Genomic DNA, 19888 nt, shown 5'->3' with positions numbered 1-19888 from the left:
GTTCATGTGGGAGATGCAGATTAATTTCTTTTTGTAAATAAATAAGCCAAACAATCAAGTACAAAGCTATAAAGTTAGCATGACAATTTATTAAGATGGAGGAAAACCAGATTTTTTTTTTTTTTTTTTTACGGGCCAGTCCATAAGAAGTCAGCCTATTTCTTCTTATGCATTTTTGTTTCTTTAATAACAATGTGCTAAAAATGAAACTACTGTAAACTGAAATAATGCAATGCAATAAAATAAAGAAGTATCTTCATGCAGTGTCTTCTATGACTTTACCAGAATCAAAAAACAATCAGCCCTTCAAATGTCCAAGAGGGATTAAACAGCCACCAATCAGGATGTAACCGCAGGAAGCTGATGAAACAAAAGTTATTATCTTATGACCAAATGCTATTTTCTTCAGCACAGGGTAGAATGGCCTAGGTGAATCTTTACCTGGGGCTTCTTAGAGGCAACAGCAAAGACAAAGGGAAAACAAGCTCATGAATAATAATGGTACGGTGCAGAGCTCAGCATCCTTGACTTGATTATTGGTGCGAAGCGGCATAGTGGCAAATGCCGGCGTAGCACTGGAGGGCTGCTGGCTTCCTACAGTGTCTATTCCTGACCAGTGTTGTGCACCCTTAAGCAAGGAACTCAAGTCCAAAAATTGCTCAGGGTTCCTGCAATAATATCAAATGCCTCTGTCTTCCCTCACCCATGAATCCATCACAGTGGCTTTGCAAAAGCACTGCGACTGATCAACGCTCTACTGCATGTTAAGTTGCAAAGAAAATCCATCTCATGTCCTTCCTAACCTATATGACTTTGTATTCCAAAGACGAATATGAAAGATCAAAATATAAATTTTGAATAATGTAGGCTACCACTCTTTCCATGCAATTGACCCTTCGCAGGGAGTTTGATTGACAGGCGATCTGACCAATCATAATCAGCCATCCGCCGAATCCGCCATTTTTGTCCGACAAAGCAGTCAGGAGAGTAAGTAGATTAAAGGTGCCCTAAGTGATGTTGGGTGACGTCACTTCTTGTTGATGTTTTAAGTATTGTCAGAGAATGTCTAATAAGGGGAGAAGTTCCACTCTCAGTAAACTTCCGGCTTCTGAACTGATTGCAGTTCCACTCTGGTTCCATATGAGGGCACTCACAGGACGAGTGCAGAATGAATGGAGGTCTATGGCGCTATACACATCAAAATCCACTTTTCTCAGGATGTAATTTTTTGTTTAGTAATTTGAATGTTGTATTCGAAAGGAGATGCAAAGAAATTACACATTGCTGGGTGTTAGATTTATTAGTCACTTATTTGCTTTTAAAATGTCAATGACGTCATACACATCGTACGACCAGAGATACTGCTTTATCCTGCAATCCTTCAGTCACTTTGGTCTTTTCTCTCGAGGTATCGACAACACAGCTGACACAGGTAAATACACGTGCTAGAAGAGTTTTTGTTTTGTTTGTTTCTGGTCCCGCTTCGGATGCCACGATGCCATCAAGCGGTATCTCTGGTCGTAATCAGTCCTTCACTGACCAATCAGCGTTCATTAGCAGAATGCTAGCGTGTTATGGGCAACAACAACTCAACCTGTAAGAAATCGAAAGGACATAAGTACTCGTTCATTCAACTTTCGACCTATAACCCATGTTGAACTTGCAAAACCTACAATCAAATCTGAGATTTCTCAACGGCAATCGGGTGAAAGAGACAAATTTAGACGTCTAGCCCCATAGACTCCCATTCATTTTGCACTCATGGGCGATCGCCCCCAGTGGAACTCTGGTGGAACTACAACCAAAATTCAGTACAATAGGACTTAATAGGGAGTGGCCAGGCTCTCCATAGACGGGCTCTGGTATTGTCAAACAAAACGGAGGCTAGCTAGACCCTCCCTCCTCTTCATCCACGCACTAACCCCCCCAAACTCCACCCCCAAATCCTTCTTGTCTGTTATCGGCTGGAACAGGTTGTTATTTTTCGTGGTGTGGGTTAGCCCAGTTTGTTTTTCTTGCCGTTTGTGGAGCCTGGGGTGTCTACAGAGACGGCGTTTTTTTACAGTGTGTTCAGGGGACAGGCAGCTAGCGGATGGTGAGGAGATGTTTGCTGTATGTGACAAAAAATGTTTTGGCCTAAAAAACGCGTGACATCGCTTAGAGCACCTTTAACGTTGGAGTGTACTGACGTCTTTCCGCGGTTAAAACAACATTCCTTCTTATGTTCATTCATGTTTATTTGATGCTATAAATTAATGATGCTGATGATCGGTTCACAAGCAGCTTTAACTGAGACTCTACAGCGATCTGTCTGAAACATTAAAGAGCCTCAAAATGGTATTTATTATTTAAATTTCTTAAAAAATAAAATAAAAAAAAAGACCAAATTTGAAAATTGAGACTTTGTTTTATATCAAAAGTAACCTGGTCTGTCCTGTCTCTCAGTGCGCTGTCAGTGTCCTCTCTCCTCCGCAATGTATTTTTCATGTCGTGAGAACATGGAGTGATGTGAGAGCGGCGTAGCTTGTCGGACATAGCAACAGTAACTAAAGGGGACGGGTCTTTGCGAACGGTTAATTGCAATGAATGGGATCTGCTGAAGGGTGATTTTGCACTACAGCTTAAGTTCCCGCTGTAGAATGAGATTAATAATAAGTGAGTCAACGATCTTAAAGACACTCCGCAACAGCAGGTATTCATGTAACAATCTTGCAGACAAGGCGACCTCATAAATTCATAAGCTCACTATTTTCCTTGTATTGCTTCAGCACCACACGACTCCAACTTTCACCTTTAGCAAAACAGCATTAATCAACCCCCTACTGATGAACAAAAATTCAAAATGTTTACAAAGTACAGTAATTGGATGTTTATGTACAAAGGACCATAGCATGGAATTATGTGTTCCTTTACTGCATATTGCTGATACTGCATATTGCAAATGTGACTTTTTTCTTATATTACTACTTAAATTTCAGTGTGACTTATGGAAGGTTGTTTCCACCACAGAATAAAAAATAAAAAAGGTAACTGCGACTTTTTATCTCAGAATTGTGCGATATAAAGTCGCAATTGCGTGATATAAAGTTAGAATTGCATGATATAAAGTCACAATTGCGTGTTATAAAGTCAGAATTGTGAGAAATAAACTTCAGAATTGCATGTTTATATCTCGCAATTCGGACTTTATAACTCGCAATTGGGAGTCAGAATTTCGTGATATAGGCCTAAAGTCGCAATTGAGTTATAAAGTCTCACAATTCGGAGAAAAGATGTCAGAATTGCGAGATAAAACATTTTAAAAGATAATTGAGACTTTTTATATCACAATTGCGAGTTTACATCTGTATTACATTATAACGCAATTCTGACTTTATATCTCGCAATTCTGAGAAATAAACTCGCAATTGAGATATAAAAAGTCGCAATTATCTTTTAAAATGTTTTATTCTGTGACGGAAACAAGCTTCCATAGTGACTTCATATCTCGCAAATTGTTGCAATTGTTTTTTATGATTGTGACTTGTGATTGTAATTGTGACTTTTAAATCTCACAACATGTCTATCTTGCAATGTGGTTGCAATTGTAACATTGTTTCGATATTTAAATCATGCAACGTTTTCAAATTTCATTCATTTTATATATTAGAGAACTGAATAAATCTTTAATCATCATTAAACGAATGTCCAAGATGTTAAAACGAATATCACACAAAACAAGGTTTGTGGGATCATTATTTATGTAAAATACACATAATTATTCATACCCTACTGTAATTCGTGTGGGCTCCCCTGGACCTGTTAGGCTCTAGAAATCACCCCTACGACCCTCCCTATAACATGATTAACACACAAACCCACCCTCTCTTGTTTTAATCAATCTTTCAGAACATTTGAAATATAGAGGCTTTAAAATGACAAAGAAAAAGCTCACAGATAAACAACCACCACCTGCATTTCACAGATGTGTTTCACCGGAGGGAAAAACGTGTGTGTGGCTTGACAGTGCTTGACAACACTGCTACCTGTGCCTACTAACCAAGCACTGCTCATAAATATCACAGACAGAGACCACCTCATAACCAATTCTGAGTCCCCACGTGGACCCACGGAATGCCTAACTGCACGTTTTGAAGTTTAATGAAAAAAAGTTTTACATGCGTACAGGAGTTCAGGAAGAAACCCATTTATGCATTCCTCACGAGTGCCACCAGCACCAGAATGGGCTTAATTGGTGTATGCCATCTTATTCAAATCTTATACTCTAAATAATATTACTTTTGCTTTTTGTTTCCCACTCCATATAAGCTTTGCATTTATCCAGTCCCCTGGGTGCACCATTCTGAATAGAAATGAACCTCATCAAAAAAAAAAAAAAAAATAGTCAGAGAAAGGGAATATTAAGAAGGCAAGAATAAATGAGGCAGCGAAAAAAAAAAGTGCTTCTCTGTTGGCAGGAGGCAAAGGTGGTATGACATGTTTACTTATGAGAGGAAGGAGGAAAAAACACCACAATTACCAGGTTGGCCCCTAACAAATAAAATTCTGGACCAATTTTGTACAGAGGTCAGGGGTCGGATTTGGCTAACTCACGAACAAAATGTAAACTGTGATTGTACACATAAGGATGCTACATATCAGAGGCCGCCACATTATCTTTTAACCCTCTCTACTTTATGTACAGTGAACATAATGACAGACAGGCACTTTAAAAGTGCCAACAGCATAATCTCTGACCCCCGAGAGAAAAGAGGCCATTATCAGTGATGAAGGCAATCAATCAAACTGATTCATTCCTAAAGCAATAAATACGACATTGCACGAAGGGCTGAAAGAGAGAGATATCAGGATGTAATGACTCTCACTAGAAGTGTCATCAGCAGCACCTGGTCCTCAGCAGTTACAAAAAACAGGGGGAAAAAAACTCAACCTTAAAAGCTTCTATCTTAGAAGGGAAGTGGCTACGAGGGAGGGTAAAATCTAACCAACGGTGCTGTCAATCTATCAGACAGTAGCTAAGTTTTGGGGACAGTTACTTTTAAAAAGTAATGCGTTACAATATTGCGTTCCTCCCTAAAAAGTAACTAAATGCGTTACTTTTTCTCACCTGAGCTGGGCTTAGTATTTTTTTTTTAAAGTCCTATTTTTGGCAAATGTAAAAGCCCTTTCACACCAATAGTGAAATGAATAAGCCTCAGGTTGAAGGAAATGTACAGTAGAGGGCGCAGCTCACACAAACCTTTCAGCTGTGCTGCCATTCTGGATTAGAGAACAATAGGATGTAGGCGAAGAATGTTCAACACTCTTACTTCAACAATAAAAAACAAAACAAAAAAATGAAGCTCAAATGTGGTAATCTAAAGTAATTTTTACTTATTATGGGTGAATTGGATTATCAAAGTCAGCAGCAAAGACATTGGTTAATAAAGTGAGATTAAATTCATAAAGTATATTTCTGTAATTTAACATTTAATTGCAGGTTTGCGTAATATTCTGAATTTGCATTACACTGTTTTTATTCATTTTGAGGAACAGTTAATCTGTTTTTGTGCAAGTAAGATGAGTGCTTGCATGCTCACATTCAGTCTAAACGTAGCCATCATGTTTATACGGTGCACACAGCACCGAGCAGCATTGTTTGCTCTCCATTTCAGCGCTCAGTTTATTTATCACAAAATAAAATGTATCCCTGCAACTGATGAACATCCACTGACATCCAGCTGCAATTTTGATTTAAAACCAGGGCTTCTTGCACTCAAAAACTTACTTCGTAACTACACCAAGTCATCATTATTTTATATATATTTTTATATAGTGTATGCATTAAAATAGACTATTTTGCATTTTTGTAAACTATTTTTGTATATAGCAAAAGTTTATTTGACATTTAGTTCTTCTTTTACATTCACTTTAGTTGTCCATATTCACAATCAGAAAACCCTGTTTAATGCATTATGTTTTGTCCACAAAACTTTTCCTATAGGCATAAAGCTGCAAGAAAAAGTGACATTTTAAGTGGGGATATGGATATTTCGACAGAAAAATTCATTTGCATACTTCACACAAGCATTTTTTCTAAGAAAGTTCCCTGTCAAACCCCCGTCATGAACTGAAACCCCCTGTGACAATATTCTGCTGACAATGCCTGACTTAATTTTCCCTTTCTGTCTCCCAGCCACACAAAAAACCACCCCATGGAAATCTCAGGTGCGTGCGCCCATGCCTGCACGAATGTGTGCATGTGTGTCTGTCTGAGAGGCTCTAGACATTAAAGTGAATTTTAACAAGGTACGACGACTGGCTGGTGGTATGGGGGAAACCTGCCAAGCTCAGATGCTGTCTCTCTGTGTGCCATCTCACCCTGTTTTCACAAGCTCCGGCCAATTAGCTGCTTTCTCTTTCTGCTGGACTAGCTGACAGTCCCATATTTTCACCGCAAGTTCTATATGAACATTAATAATCAAAAAAGTCTGGAATCCATTACTGTCACAGTAAAGTGACTTACGCTCACTGTATGGCAAATGCAAGTAGCCTACATCAATCCTAAATTATTATGGAAGTGAGCGGAGACACTGAGATGGTGTCATGGGGATTCTAAGGTGAGGGTAGTCTGGTCAGGAGAAACAAAGTCAGTCAATTTCACAACACTTTGGCTTTTATATGCATTAAAAAGGAACGGTTAACATGAAAATGAAAATTAGGTAATCTATCAGCAAAACAGACATTATGGTTTTGGAATGAGCCTAAATTATGACAACATTTACATTTTGGATGAATTAACGATTTCATTGATTGTAATATTTTGAATACTGACATCTGGAATGTCTACTAGGCAGCGTTTATATCGATATAAAAGAAAAACAGCATAGAAACGGAAGTTGCGGCTGTCTTTTCCCCCCTTATTTTAATGTAACGTTACCTCCGAGAGCAACGGCTTTTCAAACAAGAAAAACATTAGACAGGGACTTGATTTTGCCTTTCGGGAATTGATTGCATTGCTGCGATTTCATGTGAGTGAGGTTCCCTTTCAAGGGAACTCGCGTTGCGTCGAGTTTGACGCTATGGGAACGCTTTGCGTGATGACGTCTTGAAGCACATGTAAAATCAGTCCAATGGTGTGGCGGAACGTCAGAGGCGGGTGACGTCACGTACCAGGAAGCTATAAAAGCCGGCCCGAAACAGAAAACGAAAGCTTTCTGAGTCTTCAGTTGCGCTCTGTGTGAAATCTGTCTGTATATTTGGTGTTGTCTGTCTATATCATATATATATATATTCAGTATGGCGAGCGAGCAGCAGTTTAGAGTGTGTGTCCATCCCTGCCCGCGTTATTTAACGGGAGGTGACACACACACTCTTTGTGTTGTTTGTTTGGGAGAGGAGCATGCCCAGTCAGCACTCGAGGGTGGTGACTGTGTGCATTGCTGTGCGCTTCCATTGCGGACGCTCCGATCCCGCTTGGCTCGGTTCAATCCCGACCACGTTCCCCAGGGCTCGGGTCCCGCCGCGGCTGAGGCTCGGCGGCGATCTCAGACCTGGGGTTCGCAAATGGATCTGTCAGTGGATGTTGAGACGGGCTCTGCCTTATCTCAGCCTCTTACTGACAGATCCAGTGCCTCTCATCAGGGTGTGGAAGCACGCGCGGCGGTTTCTTCCCCCCCGATAGAGGCACCAGTACTGCAACTATCCAGCTCTGAGGAGTTGGATGTTGTGAGTATTGAAGCTGAGTCTGAGGATTCGCCACCTCAGTCTCATGCGTTTGAGGAACTGCTCGATGTCATTACTAGAGCTGTTGACAGACTGTCTATTGAGTGGCCAGAAGATAGGCAGGACGTTCGTTCGAAAAGTAAGCTCGACGAACGCTTCCTGCCATCTCGTGCGCAGCCCCAGCGCAGGAGCCTGCCGTTTTTCCCCGATCTCCACACCGAGGTGTCGAGATCGTGGGCGAAACCAGTGTCTCACAGAGTTTATACACCACAAACATCTCACTACTCCTCAATATCTAAATATAAAGAGTATGGTTATGGGGAGATGCCGAAGGTGGAAGAGACGCTTGCGGGCTATCTCTCTCCAGCAACGGCATCTTCTCTGAAAGCTCCTACACTTCCCTCTAAGCCAGTTAAAGTAACATCTTCCCTGGTTCATAAATCGTATGCAGCCGCTGGTCAAGCTGCAGCGTGTCTGCATACGATGTCCATTTTACAAGCCTATCAGGCTGAATTATTGGGGGATTTGGAGGAGGGCGGGGGAATTGGACCTGACACTGTGGCCGAACTTCGCAGAGCCACAGATTTGTCTCTCAGGGCCACCAAGGAGACCGCTAAATCTATCGGGCGGTCTATGGCAGCCCTGGTGGCCACTGAGAGGCATCTGTGGCTCAATCTAAGTGATATCAAGGATAAAGAAAAGCATGTTCTCTTAGATGCTCCGGTCTCCACTGTTGGTCTGTTTGGTGATGCAGTTAGTGTTGCGGTAGCAAAATCACAGGAAGCCGCTAAGCAAGCTGCTGCTCTCCAGAAACTTCTCCCCCGCCGTTCTTTCTATGAGGCTGCTGAGCGGGAGCAGCCTCACTCCTCTAGAAAGAGCGCTGAGCACCGCGCCACTCAGAAACAGAGCGTTTCCTCCCGTGCTCCCCCACAAAAATCTCGGGGACACGGAGGGCGCTCTCAAACCCAGCAGTCTTCGAGGGGTAAAACGGATCTGCGGACCGTTATTACCGCCAAGAAGGCTGCTGGGAAAAAGTCCTGATGTCTGAGGGCTCAGGACAAATGAGGGTAGTCCCCCCGAAGCAGAGCGGTTAACACCTCTTTTCACGGTGCCCGTCTCTCTTCGGTGCCCTCAGGGGACCGTTCTGCCAACCCTGCCGCCTCCGGCGTTACAGGGCGCAGCGGTCTCCGGCGAGCACATATCTCAAGGTCCACCCGGAAACGTAGTGGCCTCGGGATGCCCGCCCCCTCTGAGGAGGGTGCTAGAGCAGTCTGTTTGGTCGTTCCCTGCCGGTGCGCCGTTACAGGGCGACGAACCGACTGCTCAACAGCAGGAGAAAAATACGGTGCCGTCTCTCTTCGGTGCCCTCAGGGGACCGTTCTGCTAACCCTGCCGCCTCCGGTGTTACAGGGCGCAGCGGTCTCCGGCGAGCACATATCTCAAGGTCCACCCGGAAACGTAGTGGCCTCGGGATGCCCGCCCCCTCTGAGGAGGGTGCTAGAGCAGTCTGTTTGGTCGTTCCCTGCCGGTGCGCCGTTACAGGGCGACGAACCGACTACTCAACAGCAACAAAATCCAGAAACCAGTCTCGAGAGACTGGTACCTCTAGTAGAATCTTTGACAGCGTGGAAGCTACTGTCAAATGTTTCTCGTTGGGTCCTGCAGACCGTGGAAAAAGGGTATTAGATACAATTCTAGTAACGCCCACCGCGGTTTATGGGGGTCCTGCCCACAATGGTGGGCCCCGAGCAGGTTCTGGTTATGGAACAGGAAGTAAACACTCTGTTAGAGAAAGGGGCCATAGAATATGTACCTCCCTCCAACAGGGAAACCGGGTTTTACAGCCGGTACTTCATAGTTCCAAAGTAGGACGGGGGATTGCGTCCCATTTTAGGTCTTCGAGTTGTCATGCAGCTCAAGTTCAAAATGTTAACATTGAGACAATCGTGCCACAGATTAGTCCGAGGACTGGTTTGTCACGATAGACCTCAAGGACGCATATTTCCATCCGTCCGTGTCATTGGAAGTTCCTGAGGTTTGCTTTCGGGGGCAAAGCATACCAATATCGAGTTCTTCCATTCGGCCTGGCTTTATCACCCCGCACTTTCACCAAATGCGTGGATGCAGCTCTGGCGCCTCTGCGCCTCCGGGGTATTCGCATCACGAACTACATCGACGATTGGTTGATTTTAGCTCAGTCGCATTAGATGGCGGTTCAACATCGAGATGTTGTTCTCGCCCATATGAAAGAGTTGGGGTTACGGCTGAACGCCAAGAAAAGTGTGCTTCTCTATTTTAGAGGACCACTTTTTTAGGCGTGGTTTGGGATTCAGTGTCGATGCAGGCGCGCCTGTCTTCGCCACGCTTCGATCCTGGCAGCTGTGAGAAGTGTAAAGCTAGGCCAGCTACTCACTGTCAAACAGTTCCAGAGACTGTTGGGTCTCATGGCAGCAGCTTCCAACGGGATACCTTTTGGACTGCTGCACATGAGGCCCCTGCAGTGGTGGCTCAGGACCAGAGGGTTTTTCCCCGAGGGGCAACCCATTTCGCACAATCAAGGTCACGCGGTGATGCCTACGTGCCTTGGTTATGTGGAAGAAACCTTGGTTCCTGTCCCAGGGCCCAGTGCTGGGAGCTCCTTGTCGTCGCAAACTGCTAACGACGGATGCTTCCCTCACGGGTTGGGGAGCGATCCTGAGGGTCGCTCATCTCAAGGTCTGTGGGAAGACCATCATCGTTCCTGGCATTCTATAGCCTAGAGATGTTAGCTGTCTTCCGGGCTCTGAGGAGCTTTATCACAGGTCTCAGGGGACACCATGTGTAGTACATACGGACAACACGTCGGTAGTCGCCTATATCAAGGGGGTTTGCGCTGACACGCCATATCCTCTTGTGGTCCCAGGGGAAGTTGCTGTCACTCAAGGCAGCCTACATCCCCGGGGTCCAGAATATAGGAGCAGACACTCTGTCGAGACAGGGGCCGAGGCCCGGGGAATGGTGGCTCCACCCCCGAGGTGGTGGAGCTGATATGGAAATTATAAGTGGGTCTGTTTGCGTCTCGAGAGACGTCTCACTGTCCACTTTGGTTCTCCCTCACGCATCCAGCTCCTTTGGACTGGATGCTAGGGTGCAGACGTGGCCGAGGCTACGTCTGTACGCTTTTCCCCCAGTTGCTCTGCTCCCGGGAGTTCTGGAGAGAGTTCGCAGGGACCGGGTTTGCCTGCTTCTTATAGCCCCGCGCTGGCCGGGCAGAGTATGGTTTCCCGATCTTGTGTCGCTCCTCGACGGGCCTCCTCTGGAGCTACCCGTCAGGAGGGACCTTCTGTCCCAGGCGGAGGGCTCGATATTTCACCCCCGCCCAGAACTGTGGAACCTGTGGGCTTGGCCTCTGAGGGGGCCCAGCTCATAGAGTCAGGTCTCTCAACTGAGGTTGTTGAGACCATTCTACAGTCCAGAGCTCCCTCCACGAGGAAACTTTATGCCCTGAACTGGAGAGTATTCACCTCTTTGTGTAGTGACCGTCGGTTGGATCCAGTCAACTGCCCAATTGGTACAGTTCTGGAGTTCCTGCAGGACCGGTTCACTGCAGGTCTGACCCCGTCCACCTTAAAGGTTTATGTGGCGGCCTTAGGTGCTTACCACATTCCTTTGGGTGGAATGTCTGTGGGGAAAGACCCCTTTGGTATCTCGTTTCCCTCGTGGCACTTGGAGGTCCTCCTCCCTTTCGAAATCGGACCAGGAGGCTAATAATTTGCTTTGCCCTGTTCGGGCGTTAGACGCGTATGTCCACAGAGCTGCCCTGTGGCGTAAAAGTGACATTTGCTCCCCTAACAAGGGAGGTCCAGTGTCTAAGCAAAGGATGAGCAGTGGGTGGTTGAGACTATCTCACTTGCTTATGAGGCGGCTGGACAGCCTTCTCCTTTGGCTGTCCGGTCGCACTCTACGAGGAGTATGGCGGCCTCTAAGGCCCTTATATCAGGAGTTTCGTTACAGGACGTTTGTGATGCGGCAGGCTGGTCCTCACCGCACACTTTCGTCAGGTTCTACTCTCTGGATCTAGACTCTGCTCCAGGGTCTCATGTTTTGTCTTCCTAGTGCTGCTCACCAGATTTCACACAGGACAGACATTTGTAGCTATGGAGGCGTTGGTATAGACGTTCCCATAGCGTCAAACTCGACGCAACGCGAGTTCCCTTGAAAGGGAACGCCTCGGTTACGACTGTAACCTCGGTTCCCTGAAGAGGGAACGAGCGTTGCGTCACCTTGCCATATCTCCTTCATGCCTGTCAACACGACTTCAGACTTTACGAAGCTTTCGTTTTCTGTTTCGGGCCGGCTTTTATAGCTTCCTGGTACGTGACGTCACCCGCCTCTGACGTTCCGCCACACCATTGGACTGATTTTACATGTGCTTCAAGACGTCATCACGCAAAGCGTTCCCATAGCGTCAAACTCGACGCAACGCTCGTTCCCTCTTCAGGGAACCGAGGTTACAGTCGTAACCGAGGCGTTTCCCCGCCAATAAACACGTCATCACTGCCTGTGGGAGGGGAAGTTATTTTTTATTAATGACATCACATGAATTAAAAAATAATACAATGATGTGCACATAAAAAAAAATCCTTTATAATAAATATTGCAATATTCCATCAAAAATAACTGTCAATTTGTATTTCACTGTCGGAAATTTTCCATCATTTTTCCGGCTTTCCATGTTTTCACTGTTATACCGAAGGGGGCGCTATTACGCATTTTCTGAAAGAGCACTGAATCTCTGGATCAAAACAGACAAAAAAGAATCAGAAAAAAGCCATAAAAGCATTGCCTATGCATGCACTTGGTAAACACCAAGTTTCAAAAACACCTTTTTATCAGATTTGTGTTCAAAATGTTGTTGTTTTTTATTTTTTCTTACCCACATTCAAGTGTTGATAAAAAAAATGGCATTAAGTTGGAATAAACAGTTTTTTTGTTGTTGCTGTTGTTGTTTAAAAGCAGAGGCTCTGTTCTTTCTTTTGATATATTGCATGTTCAGATATTCATACAACAAAATATTCATGTGATGTGGCTGAACGTGCAGCACGTGAGAGACATAGGCTAGGCGTGTATGAATTGTTGCAAAGACTTTAAAACTCGGAATAAATTCATAAAACGACCAATAAGAATAAGTAACTAGGTAGGTTGAATTTATTAAAAGTTTGTTTACCTTCTCCGCAGCTCTCCCTCATAGTGTCGTATATACGGATCCGCCTGTACAAATGCGTCGAGGTTTGGTAAAGTCTCATTAATGATTAAATCCGACATTGCTGACACGCTCTCAGTTTTAATAGAGCGATATACTTGCATCTCTTGCTCAAGGATGTCTCGTATAGTCCAAACTCAAGGGAGGTGGGAGCTTCTCTGTGGGCTTCGCAAACTTATGATGACCAATCCACCTTGGCCTGTTGCCCAATCCAGTCAGCGCTCAGAGCAGAACAGGCTCTCTTTTATATAAAACACATTTCTTAACTGGCAGCAAACGTGACCTTTTCTCTCAGAGTTCGTGCAGTCATAAATACTTTTTTTCTGACTTGATTGCAACAGAGAAATCTAGTTGTTCAAAAAAAAATTATACTTTTTTTTTTCTTCTTTTTTTTTAGTGTTAGAATTGAAAGTTGACTTGACAATTTTGGCTTTGCTTTTTCTGGATGTCACATAATGTGTTAGGCTACTGTCCAGAGATTGTAAAATTGAGGGGAAAAAGCAAAAAAAAAAAAAAAAAAAAATATATATATATATATATATATATATATATATATATATATATATATATATATATATATATATATATTACATGACTGTGAATAAATTAAATTATTTGAAACATATAACTTCTAATGTACTACTTCGACTTTCAACAAGTGCAATTATTTTGCATGTATTGTGGCAAATGTAATGTACAACCAAACTAATCTTGTTGTTTGTTAAGGCCACAGGTATATTACAACACATTGTCCGCAGTATGCCCACATTTTTCCCAGTGTACCCACAGTATGCCCACACTTTTCCCAGTGCACCCACTGTATGCCCACACTTTTCCCAGTGCACCCACAGTATTCCCACACTTTTCCCAGTGCACCCACTGTATGCCCACACTTTTCCCAGTGTACCCACAGTATTCCCACACTTTTCCCAGTGCACCCACAGTATACCCACACTTTGCCCACAGCGTGGGCTTGCTGTGGGCCCACAACTGGCCCAAATGGGGGCCCACTCTACTTAGTGTGGGCCAGCCCACAGTCAGCCCACACTTTGGGCTGTCCCGATGGGGCACATGTGCCCCGCATTTCACGCCGGTATCTGGGCCCACAGTGGGCTGCCCGCAAGGGCCCCATTCGGGCCCCAAAGGAGCAATTTTGCTGGGAAGGTTCAATCTCTCCTTTTTTTAAAAAATACTTTATTTATTATTAAATTTTATGCTAAACATATATTTATGTATATAAACAAGTATATAATGTCTATATAATGTACTGTGGAGATGTTTTAACATCCTGAGTTTTCTGAGTTTTCTCTCTATTTATCTATTATCTAATGTAGTCTGCTGTAGTTTTTCCAACAACAGCACCACAACACGTTGTTAACTGCATTAAAGGGATACTCCACCGTTTTTTCATATTAAACTATGTTATTCCCTTAACTAAGACGAGTTGATACATACCTCTCTCGTCTCAGTGCGTGCACTCAATCGCTCTGTCTTGCGGCGAAACTTTGTTAGCACTTAGCTTAGCCCAGTTCATTCAATATGGGCCAAGCAGAGAAGCTACCAAACACCTCCACGTTTTCCCTATTTAAATACAGTTACTCGCGTAGTGTAACTCGACCTAGGACGGTGACACAAATAAAACGTTGCGCTTTTCTAAGCGTGTAAAATGGATAACTATATTGTATGGCGGAATACCATAGCAAGTGCTTGTAAGCACTTCGACTTGGCGCAGTAATATCTTCACTCGTGAAAAATCCTCTCACCGGCTCCCGCTCCCTCTAGTGAAGATATTACTGCGCCAAGTCGAAGTGCTTACAAGCAAAATTACGTTGGGCCAACGTCAGCACCCAACGTTGGCCCAACACAACAACAGACGTTGGGCCAGTCCTGTGGGCGAAAATGCCTTGTTGATGCTAGAGGTCAGAGGAGAATGGGCCGACTGATTCAAGCTGATAGAAGAGCAACTTTGACTGAAATAACCATTCGTTACAACCGAGGTATGCAGCAAAGCATTTGTGAAGCCACAACACGCACAACCTTGAGGTGGATGGGCTACAACAGCAGAAGACCCCACTGGGTACCACTCATCTCCACTACAAATAGGAAAAAGAGGCTACAATTTGCACGAGCTCACCAAAATTGGACAGCTGAAGACTGGAAAAATGTTGCCTGGTCTGATGAGTCTCGATTTCTGTTGAGACATTCAGATGGTAGAGTCAGAATTTGGCGTAAACAGAATGAGAACATAGATCCATCATGCCTTGTTACCACTGTGCAGGCTGGTGGTGGTGGTGTAATGGTGTGGGGGATGTTTTCTTGGCACACTTTAGGCCCCTTAGTGCCAATTGGGCATCGTTTAAATGCCACCGCCTACCTGAGCATTGTTTCTGACCATGTCCATCCCTTTATGACCACCATGTACCCATCCTCTGATGGCTACTTCCAGCAGGATAATGCACCATGTCACAAAGCTCGAATCATTTCAAATTGGTTTCTTGAACATGACAATGAGTTCACTGTACTAAAATGGCCCCCACAGTCACCAGATCTCAACCCAATAGAGCATCTTTGGGATGTGGTGGAACGGGAGCTTCGTGCCCTGGATGTGCATCCCACAAATCTCCATCAACTGCAAGATGCTATCCTATCAATATGGGCCAACATTTCTAAAGAATGCTTTCAGCACCTTGTTGAATCAATGCCACGTAGAATTAAGGCAGTTCTGAAGGCGAAAGGGGGTCAAACACAGTATTAGTATGGTGTTCCTAATAATCCTTTAGGTGAGTGTATGCCTTTAACGTTATAGGGAGCGCCCATATAGAGTTTCTACTACTTACATATTTCAAATGATAAGTCATATTTGAGGTCGATGGATGAAAGGTGAACGTTTGGATTTTCTGCCCGACATATTAATTAGGTTACCACAAGGACCTGCTGCTAACGATCTGTCCCTCACAGACTGCCTGACATTGCCACTTCCTGTGGACTTTTTTTTCTGCAACTAATTTACTAATAAAATTTTGGTTGACTAAGCCTCTTCTTGTCGACTATTAGGGGGCAGCCCAAAATATTACAAAAAACCCCAAAATGGTTTAAAATGGCACGCGGGAGGTAGGTTTAACCGACTTATCGCCTTATGACTTAAGGTCATTAGCACAGAACTCTGAATATACACATAATTAACAATATTATTTGAATATACACATAATTAACGACAACACACTAAATTACTCAATCCAGCTTTACATTTCATCCACTGATATTTACCAAAATCTTGATTTAATTTGGTGTTTTCTGATTTCACTGAAACATACAACTCAATATATTATTTTAAAAAACAAAAATGCACAGTTTTCCAATACTCTTATTGGATATGAATAGCAATATGTGCACAGAGACACAGAAATAAAATAGATAGGCCTATAGATATAATTTATTTCTGGGGAAAAATGACTTGAAGTTTGTTGGAATGGTAACAAAACTCAAAACATTAGGCCTACATATTTATGCCCATCTCTGCTTCTGATACCATTTACACTTTTTTTTTTTTACAATCAAACACCTACTACAAGGTACATACAGGGAAAATATTATATGGCTTTTAACTTTCTGTCTTTGTCACACACTAGACATTCTAAGGTGAGATAAAACTCGAGTCCGCTGAAGTGTAATGCTAGAAATAAATACACACAGGTGTGTATGGCCAACTCGACCACAAACTGGATTTGAGCTTATGAAATCATAAAGCCTGGGGTCATAGGTCATCCCACTGTTTATTCAGCCCACACTGGGAATAATGGCAGCATCTAGATGAAAACCGCTTCAGGAACATAAAGATCTATCTGAGGCCGCTCCTTCGCTCTCTTTGGCCCTGAAATGAACAAAAAAAAGAGGTGCTGTGATTTGTCTATTCCAGGCTCCTTTGATCTACATTCTTACCTTTATTGTGTGCAGTACCTTTGCCTGGAGGAGCCGAGGTATTTCCTGACTGTTTTTCTGAGACTGGGAAAGAAGAGTGAGTTACGATGTTATGAAGAATATGCACACAAAGCATCTCTCTCTTTGCCATTTCTTACTTTTTCTCTCTGCGGTATAGTTTTCCCTGGTGAAATGCAGCGAGAGGACAAGACGGCAGCGCAAATTCCCTGGGTAGGGTTGCTGAGGCTACATAAAAAGGCCTTAGATCTGGTAGCGGGGTTATTATGGGCTGTGAATCGGAATCAAAAGGCCATTTTAGAGCTGTCACATGACCCCCGGGGCCATGTTTGCCACATCGCGTTGAAGACATTTCCTTCCAGCATCTTCCCTTGAGACTAGTCAAACAAGAGCTCACCCAGACAGACTGAAACCTTTAAAGGCAAACAAGCAGCTTATGTCATAGTTTAGTTTAAACTAAAATAACTCTTAAAATGACTTCCTCTTGAAGTCTTTTGATGTGTGGACTAATAATGGAGTAGTTCTCAGATCTCAACATTCTGCTGCTGTAATGGACCCCAATTTTGTAATAACTACATTAAGTAGCTGAGTGATGCATTTACATGTCAGGATTTGCATATACATATGGTTAGATTTACATACATAACTGTGGATACGTGGTCGAGTGTCTCTTATTCCTCACATCAGGTTCTGACAAGGTCTTTAAAGGTCTTTTAGGTTTATATAGCAATGTTAATGTAGACTTGTGTTCATTCATTGAAATGCACCGCAAGGGAATGGCACGCTTTTTAATAAACACTGAGCATATAGTATTTGTTTAGCTGTCGGCATAGATATGCATGTTTTCTAAGTAAAATACTGGTCCCGTGCCACAGAAAATAGACCACTGAGCCAGGTAACACCAAACTGTTATCAATGTCCTGCACTAAACTAAAGGTAAACAATATCTGTGATATAACTTTATAATTGTTCATTCTAATTTGCATAATAGGGTGCAGGATACTTTTATAATAAAATATTTATTTTTAAACACACACTCTCTCTCACACACACACACACACACACACACACACACACACACACACACACACACACAAACACAACTGTAATGTCAGTCAATAAAATAATAAAAGTGTATTAAAAAATAAAATAAAAGAGTCTTCAGATGGATATTCAGTATGAGACAAAGTGTGGGTGTGTAATCTGGATATCAGTTTATAAATATGGATTTCAGCTCTTCTCTAGAACATGCCACTGTTGCATCAGTGCTGTTGTTCACTCCTTTGTGATGAATTCAATATCAGCAGTTGCTCAGGCTGAAGGCGGTCAAATCCCTCCCGATCCTCAAACGCACACAATAATCACTTGTTGGTTTATCCACCAGGGGGAGTATTCCATTCACTTTCAGTCTCAAGCTAACTTTTCACTATACCTTTACTGCATTATTTATTTGTTTACCTTTATACTTTTAACACTAATCAGAAAATATGATCAAACTTGTTTGTATTTATTTCTAGCCTGAAGCTGTCCTTGCCCTGGTACCAAGCCACCACATCAGAGCATCATACTATAGAGACCAGGGCTGCCCAATCCGGTTCCTGGAGATATACCTACCAGATCCAACCCTGATCAAACACATCAGTGTAATTATCAAGTGTTCCTGAAGATCTTAATTAGCTGCTTTAGTTGTGTTTGATCAGGGTATCAGGATTGACAGACAGACAGACAGACAGACAGACAGACAGACAGACAGACAGACAGACAGACAGACAGACAGACAGACAGACAGATAGATAGATAGATAGATAGATAGATAGATAGATAGATAGATAGATAGATAGATAGATTTAAGTCACATGCTCTGATAGCTCTGACTAAGAAATGACAGGAGTTATATTGTTTATTTATGGAGGTGTGTATGTATTTTGTCTTCACTTTTTCTTCACTGTCAGTCTGCTATAGAGTTATGCATGTTTGCAGTTGTAAATATGAAATAGGATAGATATGTAGATGAATAAAAAGGCAGAAAGGAATCGAGAGAGAGAGAAAGATTAAGCAGGATTTTGTGTGGCTTTGAATCAGCCCTGTAACATAATCGATCCAAATCATCAGTGTCTCACACTGCAAAAAATGCTTTTCTTACTTAGTATTTTTGTCTGGTTTCCAGTCCAAATATCTAAAAATTCTTAAATCAAGATGCATTTACTAGATAAGTAAAATCAGTTGTCTTGTTTTATGGGGGAATTAATCAAAATTAAGCAGGCACGGCGCCAGGATTTTTTCTCTACTGGTGCTAATGGGGAGCTGGACCGATACGTGGGGGTGCTAAGAAAACAACTGATTTTCATTACTTAAGTTACTCTATAATAGAGAGGTTCTCGTTTTTTCACACAATTCTGACTTTATAACACGCAATTGCGACTTTATATCACACAATTCTGACTATCTCGCAATTCTGACTTTAAAAGAAGCAATTGCAACTTTATTTCACGCAGTTCTGACTTTATATCTAGCAATTTCTGACTATAAGAAGCAATTGCGACTTTATTTCACACAATTCTGACTTTATATGTAGCAATTCTGACTTTATAACACGCAATTGCGACTTTATTTCAGGCTATTCTGACTTTATATGTCGCAATTCTGACTTTATAACATGCAACTGAGACTTTATTTCACGCAATTCTGACTTTATAACACGCAATTGCAACTTTATTTCACGCAATTCTGACTTATCTCGCAATTCTGAGAAAGAATTGCGAGATGTAAACTCGCAATTGTGAGATAAAAAGTCGCAATTATCTTTTAAAATGTTTTATTATGTGGCGGAAACAAGCTTCCACACCTCCTGGCCTCTTCCTCCCATCCATCCTCCCTGACGCGTACCCAGCTTATCGGTAGGCGCCGGCGGTGCCGCGGTAGCCTACCTGAGAAAAAGTTTTGGAAAAGACGGGCTATGGACCCAACCAACTCTATAGGAGGGGAGGGGAGAACTCCCTCACATGG

General features: G+C 42.9%; 1 protein-coding gene across 1 annotated transcript in view; it reads right to left on the bottom strand.

The window, feature by feature from the left end:
• gbe1a (glucan (1,4-alpha-), branching enzyme 1a) overlaps window positions 1-13073 on the bottom strand; it is a 151805-nt gene extending 138732 nt beyond the window's left edge. The window contains exon 1 of the mRNA XM_084104994.1: window positions 12911-13073. Coding sequence (XP_083961120.1) covers window positions 12911-13050 — 140 coding nt within the window. The 5' untranslated portion in view covers window positions 13051-13073. The remainder of the gene's footprint in view (window positions 1-12910) is intronic.
• Window positions 13074-19888: the final 6815 nt, after the last annotated feature.

The sequence above is a fragment of the Abramis brama genome (assembly GCF_963993115.1).
Source record: "Abramis brama genome assembly, chromosome: 25".
Taxonomy (NCBI): domain Eukaryota; kingdom Metazoa; phylum Chordata; class Actinopteri; order Cypriniformes; family Leuciscidae; genus Abramis; species Abramis brama.
This window is presented reverse-complemented; position numbering and strand designations above follow the sequence as displayed.